At 38.8% G+C, this 7,767-nt stretch overlaps 1 protein-coding gene across 1 annotated transcript in view; it reads left to right on the top strand.

Moving 5' to 3' along the window:
* The window catches only part of RAPGEF5 (Rap guanine nucleotide exchange factor (GEF) 5), a 127,249-nt gene that overhangs the window by 79,859 nt on the left and 39,623 nt on the right, over nucleotides 1–7,767 (top strand). The window contains exons 9-11 of the mRNA XM_008588925.1: nucleotides 1,056–1,153; nucleotides 2,117–2,195; nucleotides 4,492–4,641. Coding sequence (XP_008587147.1) covers nucleotides 1,056–1,153; nucleotides 2,117–2,195; nucleotides 4,492–4,641 — 327 coding nt within the window. The remainder of the gene's footprint in view (nucleotides 1–1,055; nucleotides 1,154–2,116; nucleotides 2,196–4,491; nucleotides 4,642–7,767) is intronic.

The following is a 7,767-nucleotide window of genomic DNA, read 5'->3' as shown; positions in this document are numbered from 1 at the left end:
ACATAAAATATCTATATAAATTAATCTTAGGGCGCAAACCATGTGCAGGCTTTAGTCCTCAGTCATCCAAATCCCATATTGAGTCATTTAGTGTGTTAGAAATGAATGTTGTGAATCTTGGTGGTTTTCCTTTATCACAGTCAACATTATATTAAGTTTCCATAGCCTAAGACTAGTATGAAAATATGAACTAATAAATGAAGCAAAAAAGAAAAAAAGACCACTTTTAAATCGAAATAGTCCCCCATATGAAGTTGCTCTGTGCTGTAAAGCAGACCTGTTGTAGTTGGAAAACTTTAATTCATGTTTTAATACATTTAAATATATTAAGTATATTAATGGAATTTAGTACATTTCGTTAAAAGAACTTATATAAAAAAATTATGTAAGACATGATTCTTGCCTCTTTGGTATAAGAATGAAATATCTTTAGATGCTAGAATAAGATTTGAGCCCCAAATGTTGAGTTTGTGGCATTTTCTCTTACCCCAATGTACAAATAGAGGAGAAAGTGTTTCTTAGAACAAAATTGATACTTTTAACGTATGGTTTACCTGATGATGTATGAGGTCAGCCCCCGTACTGGTTCCTTCATGAACAGAGGTAGCCTTCAGAAGGCACTGGGCAGTGGGAATCTGTGGAGCATGATCAGAGAGGGGCATCTGCAGAGTGTTCCCAGTCCTGCCACACATCCTGGGAAAGATGCACTTTGGCTGAATTAGTTAGCTATCTAAATAACAATAATTTCACCTAAAATTTATCACTTTATGAGAAAACTTATGTCTGTGGGTTAAATATTGAAATGCAGTAGAAAAATTATTTTTTGTGGACTGCATTTTTATGAACTGAGTAAATCCAATTTCTTCTTTAATTCTTGGCTTCACTTTCTATGGGTAGAAAGCAAAATATACCTGTTGAATAGATAGCTTCTTTACTTCCTGGTTCATTTGAAATTCATAGCCCAGTGTCAGGTTTGTTGTATTTAGTAAATTGTTGAATACTGTGTTTTATCTTTTTTAAAGAGCAAAATCCTCTGCCCAGTGCCTGAAAATTAGTCTTTTGTAATAATAACTGCTTTATTCTGGGCTTGGGACAAAGACTAACTTTTCCTTTTCCTTTCAGCACTGTAGATGAATATTCACCACAAAGAAAGGTAAGGCAGACCCTTCTATATCTGAAATTCGGTGATCAGGTAGGAGTCCTAGCCTTGCCTAATTAGGCATTTCTTCATAATTAAAATGAAACCTGCCTCAAGTGTAATGGCAAGGTGGGGAAGCCTGGGGTTGCAGCTTGCCTGCACTTTCCTGCTTTGCTTTAGTTTCCCATGTCAGTGCAGATCTGATTTCAGCCATGTGCCCTTGGCTTTATGACATTCTGCATACCCTGTGATGCATTTCGGAGTCTTGGAGCTCCCTGCTGTCCACAGAGTGATATAAATTTGAATTTTAAAATGCTTAAGCAAAAAAAAAAAAAAAAAAAAAATCTAGGCACAAATCTTGACTCCAAGAGTAAAGAAGTCTCATAAGGAAAGGGTTTGCTCTTTCAACATGACAAAGGGATGTTAGCAAGCATTAATGATGTGTTCCAGTTTAACTTGATGAAGGGAAAATGCAGGGTGAGATGTCAGGCAGGAGTTTTGGAGAAGCTTACATAATGAACAGTGTACCTGTTTCCCTTAAGAAAGCCATTGTACGATAGCAGAAGTATGAAACGATCTCAAAGTTGCTGCTGTGAAAAATGTAGAAAGCAGATCAGACTGTGATAACTAACTTGGAGGTTAATGTTGGCATGGGGAAACAATGTCTTTCTCAGAAGACTCTATTATAGATGTTTGTAGTAGCCAAAGGTGAAAAGTTGTGCAAGTATTCTCCAGCATGTTTCAGGGAATAATTATAGGGGCCTTTTCCCTGCTACTGGCCTTGGCAGGGGCCCATCATGTTGCTCAGAATCTCCATGCATTAATTGAGGCCACTCCCAATTTATTTCTCTATGAGTGGATGGGTGGATTTTATTTTTTTTAAATTGGCTGGCTCTTTTGGAACATGTTGTAAACAGCTCTGATTTTCCAAAGGGCAGGAATACATTCATTCATTGTTCTCTTTCTCCCTTCTCACAGAATAAAGCCCTTTTCCACCAATTCAGTCTTAAGGAGAACTGGCTCCAGCACAGAGGAACTGTGACTGAAACAGAGGAAAGTGAGTACGATTTTAAGCTCGGGTTCGGGGTGGGTGGAGTAGCAGTCAGTCACCATCATTTTCCTACACTGACACATTGGCCTACCTTTAACCATGATCTCCAGCTGTCATACCCCTCTGACAAGCATGTTAGCATCAAATTGGGTTGTTTTTCTTTTCCTGATTTGAGCATTACAGTTTTCTTAGATCGTATCTATCATACTATCTCAACGACCAAGGATATTTTTAATTTGGGCAGCAAGGAAAAGAGACTGCAAAGGGCCTCCTTGTATTCTTGAGCAGAAGAGCAAAATGGACTGGAAAATCAACATTTTTTTCCTCCCTGGCTTCATCAGCCCTCACCTATGATTAACTGGAAAGACCACCAACGGCAATGTGCAGGGTTTTGGTTGAGTCACTCCCTGAGATTTAGAGAAGAAAATCTTGGAGAGAATAATGGAAGGAAGGCAGTACAGCAGAAATCCCTCCAAGGCAAGGCTGTGGCGGGCAGTGCCACAAATCCAGTGTGTCCTCAGTCAGTGCTCACTAGTGCTGAAGGGGCGCATGATCTTCCATGAACACGGCTGTTCGTGAAATCCAAGGGGCAGCACCTTTTTTACACCCCGAAGGTGCTGACGTGCTTCTCTATGTTAGTATTTTAGAGCAAGAAATGGTTTCCTCCTGTTTGAATAAAGGCTGCCAGATGCAGAGCCAGAAAACAGCACATTGACATGCTCACACTGTTAGGACTTTGGGATGCTCTCTTTTAACTCACCTTTCTCTGTGTGCTGAAATTCTAAGCATGAACATTGAACATTTACCTAATGTCTTGAACATTTAAAAAACAATATCACAGGACGCTTCTTGTGTTACATGGTGTTTGTGTATAATGCCGCTGGTAGATGGGGCTCTGCTGCATCATATCAAGTATCATCTGCACCAAGTGAGAGAGAGAACGAAATTGTCTTACCTCCTCATTCATTAGTTGCTGACCTTTTTTGCCCATTTATCTTATAATGTAATTCTACGATTTCCTAGCTGTGCTTTAGAGAGGCCAAGTGTTCCAAGGCCCTTGGCCTCTTTTTGTTCATCAGCTCCTTGAGCAAGCTGTAGGCTTACCTTATACTGAGTGGTTTGTAGACCGGGTCTTTGCCTTGCTCAAAGATTCCATTTCTCTGTGGATGAAGGAAGCCTTTTTTCCCCTCTTACAAGTCAGTTGACAAAATACAAAAGAGCTGTTTGTAAGATGCTATCGTTTTAGTGACACACCCAACCAAACCAACCAAAATATGTCAAATGCCTCCTGGTGCTGTGTTTACCTTGAGGTTCCATACGTGTAAACTCATGGTTAGGCTTTTGCTTCATTTGCATTTCTATGAAAACATTCCTGGGTTTATTTTTGTGGTACCATTTAAATTGCATATAATATTTCTCTAGGAGCTGCACTCTAATGTTTTTCTTTTGCAGTACAGAAAAGTAGAATATCCAAGTATATTATTGTCTTTCTGTCTATTCTAAATGAAGCCAGTGTTTTGTACATTCAGAGTAGCTGCTATAAGAAAGTGTCAATTATCTCCATTGCTATTAAAACCATTTCTGCTATTCAAATCATAAAGAATAATTCTTCTAGGACCCATTCACCCTGATAGTGATAATGTCCTAGTAATAATTATTAGCACTGCAGACAATGAAAAGGAAATTTAAAATGCTAGAAATATGACCTCCATTTGGAAATTAAACTCACCATCACCTTGATGAGAGAGAAGAGGAGTCACTCTTAAATGACTGGAAAAGCTGAACACAAAAACCAAGGCAGATGACATATTTTTAGATAAGCTTATGAGAATTCTAATAGCAAAATGTGGTGTTCTTGATTGGGCTACTGAGACTATCCTGAAATGGAATATAAAATAAAAATTAATGAATTAGACATTTTAGTATGCTGCTTTGGGAGATCTCAGCAACTCTCAAAGAAGGGATTCAGAAGTACAGTCCATATACCACAGATTCCACTGTACAAAGGTCAAACAGCCTCTTCCAAGAGAACACACTTGCATGACCTGGGTCTCTCGTTACAGTACGGGATGCCTGAATACTACTCGTGCTTGCTCACCAGCTCTGTAATGTCTGTGTCTCATGTGTTTGCAAGCACACATTTATAGGCATAAACCCTCAGGCACTCATGTGCATACATAAATATATAGATCTAGCTGTGTATGCTTTATACTAAAGACAATAGCAAGGTGGGTGCCTTGATTTGGAAAAGTCTGTATCACCACGGTTCTCTGTTTACAAACAATTCTTTTGACTTGTGCAGTCTTTTGCCACGTGTATGTAATGGAGCACTCCTATGTCAGCGTGAAGGCAAAAGTTTCCAGTACATCCCAGGAGATCCTGAAAGTTGTGGCAGAAAAGCTCCAGCATGCAGAAGAGGATCTGGCTCTGGTGGCCATCTCGTTCTCTGGGGGTAAATTATTTTCTGTCCTTGAATGTTACTCTTTCACTGGATCTCCTCCGAAAGGATAGAGTTGAAATTTTTGTAGAGAGAATGTGTACCTCGGATCTGGCTCTGGTGGCCATCTCGTTCTCTGGGGGTAAATTATTTTCTGTCCTTGAATGTTAATCTTTCACTGGATCTCCTCCGAAAGGATAGAGTTGAAATTTTTGTAGAGAGAATGTGTAGCTCACCCTCCTGGGCCCGCAGCTGGATGACCACAGAAACAATACGAAACTGCCTACCAGAGGTGTTTCCATGACAACAGTTGGGTACCGTTGGATGCTGAATTTCTCCCCAAGAGCTAAATAGAGAGGCATGCCAGTGTTTGGAAATGCATTATAAAGCTTTTTGTGTTTTGTACTCTAGATAAGCCTTCTATTTTCATATTTAAATTAGCCTGGAAATTGCTAAAGGATGAAATTGGGGGGGAAAAAAAAGACAGCCTTGAACTAGTCGTATCGACAATTTAATAGTTAAAGACTCCCTATTGAAAGAAAGAAAAACTGTACAATAAGCTGAAAGCTCACCAGGCAGTGTTCCTTCAGGTGGACGTGGGGAGTGAGGCCTGATTACAGCTTCTCCTTCTGTCGGGCTTTATTTATCCTTAGAGAATGGTTTATTGTCTGTTTTGAATAAGATCACACAGATTACAAGCTGACAGTATTGATCTGTGCGGCCTGAGCAGACCCCTTCGCTTTGACTGCAGCCTGTCAGATTTCAATGTTGCTGGCCTCCTTTCTGGCTTGCAATCTTTATTTAATATCTCATTAACCCTGAGAAAAATACAAAGAAAGTGACTTAGCATCAGTAGTTGAAAAATGGGGGTACTATGTGACTAATCAACCAGAGATGGGGGAGGGGGCAGATATCTGGCATTCCTGTTTACCCGTGGTTATCATTCTATAGTTGGGAGATGCATATCAGAATATACTTGATGTTAAAGTATTATGTGACAGAATATTGCTCCTATTGCTTTGTTGCTCACAGGCAGGTAAAATGGCCCTGCAAGCATATGTCGATGACATATTGCAAACAAAGCCCTTTTCTCTAGGCCTACTTAACAGTCTGTCCTCCCTCTCCCAGGACCCTCTTTGTACATCCTAGCGAAACGTTATCTGGAAAAAACGAGCAAGGATTTGAGGAACATGTGGACTAAATGAATTTTAATCAGGGAGTGGTTGAATTGTTAATAATATATTTCAGATACTTCAGATAGAGATAATAAACGTATATTATATTTATCAAGTGACCAAAAATATTAAATGATTTTAAACAGCATTAAGCTTCATCAGAACCAGCATTTGCCTCTCAAGATAGTTCCACTACGGAAAGTAATCACTGGGTCCCCATTCAGATGGAAGGTTCTGGAGATGGAAGGGCCAAGTGGACTTTGCTCAGCTGAGACCTGTCTCTCTTGGAAGCTGACTCAGAGTCAGCCCAGGGCCACATAAGAATCTGACAATTAATGAGTGGCTCTTTCACTACCCAGTATCTACTTGATGGCTGTGAAATACCATTTTCACACTCTATTAAGTTAGATTCATCAGGGTGGGCAATGGTGTTCTAATGTGTGTAGACCAATTGCTAATCATCACTAGAAATACCAGCTTATCTCTTGAATTATTCCACAGATTTGGAAACGTGCCATTGTTTTGCATCCATTAGTTTTTTTTTTTGTTTGTTTGCAAAGAATCTTTCTGCCTGTATCTTATTATTCCTCAAACAATAATGTTTTAATGAAAGAAAAAAATAACAATGTAATCATTGCTCTAGTTATACAACTTTTAATAAATAATGTCTTAATGCTACTTCAAAATGAAATAACAATGAGGTCTGTTTTTTTGGTTTTGTTTTTTGTCAAAAAAAGTTTAAAGATGTGGGAAATGTTGGAGGTTTTGTGGGTTTTTCTAAAAGGAGTGGCACTATCGTTCTCATAGCTTCAGTAGGTTTCTACCTGTTTGTACCCAGGGTAGGTACATGTATGTGGTAACAGTAACCTATCTAGTTGTTCAGAGGTTAAAATTCTTTCAGTTTTAATCTTTTATAGTGTAGTGACAAACGTGAAAATAAGAAAAAAAGTTTCATAGCCAATAGAAAAATTGCTGTCAGAAAGCCACAGCATTTTCTTCTGTGAAGTGTGAATGGCTCTCCTAAATTCAGACTGAAGGCATACATAGGCACATAGGGGCCTTCAAGAAATTGTAACTTAAACAAAGAAAAGGGAGATGAAAGAGTTTCAGAACCCAGCCACATGGAACCATTTACTACACGTCAACATCCCAACATTATAGCACTATTGATCTTTATAATGCTGGGCCATAAGGAATATATTAGATTATCACATGTGTGTTCTGTATTGAGCCAAAATGTTCAAAACAAATTTGGCATTTAAACTGATTAAGGTATCTAGAAAGAGGTATGTAGAGTATTGCATTTCCCAGTCGTCCTGGATAATTGAACGACTACCTTTGAAGAAGCTGATTGTGTCACAGTGGAATAACTTTAGTATTATTTTGGTCTATTCCATTATGCATTTTGTAGTTAGGAGGAGGGCATTTTTCTATGAAAAAAGATATTGTATTATTAGAGGGCTCCAACTGTGGTGGAAAAATGGTCAAAGGATAGAAACAGTTTTCAATAAGGGAAATAAAATAAAAGAGGAATATGTGAAAAATATTCAACCTCATTAGTATTCAAGAAATACAAAATAAAGAATCTTTTTTTTTTTTGGTTTTAGCGAAATAGTAAACTTACCAAAAGTAATGATCAGTATTGGTCAATGTACAAGTTTTAAACCTATTTTTAGGAAAATACATTGATTTCTTTTTTTTGACTGGTAAGGGGATCGCAACCCTTGCCTTGGTGTTGTCCGCACCATGCTCAGCCAGTGAGCGCACCGGCCATCCCTATATAGGATCCAAACCCGCGGCCTCGGTGCTACCAGCACTGCACTCTCCCGAGTGAGCCACGGGGCCGGCCTACATTGATTTATTTTCTAAAAAATGAGAATTGGAAAGCAATTGGCAGCTTGTATCAGTACTTTTAAAATATTCATTCTCTTTCCCAGCAATTCCAGTACTGGGAATCTATCTTAAG

The sequence above is a fragment of the Galeopterus variegatus genome, unplaced genomic scaffold (genome assembly GCF_000696425.1).
Source record: "Galeopterus variegatus unplaced genomic scaffold, G_variegatus-3.0.2 Scaffold5107, whole genome shotgun sequence".
Lineage (NCBI taxonomy): Eukaryota > Metazoa > Chordata > Mammalia > Dermoptera > Cynocephalidae > Galeopterus > Galeopterus variegatus.
Note: the sequence above shows the minus strand (reverse complement) of the source record. Positions and strands in the feature narration are given on the sequence as shown.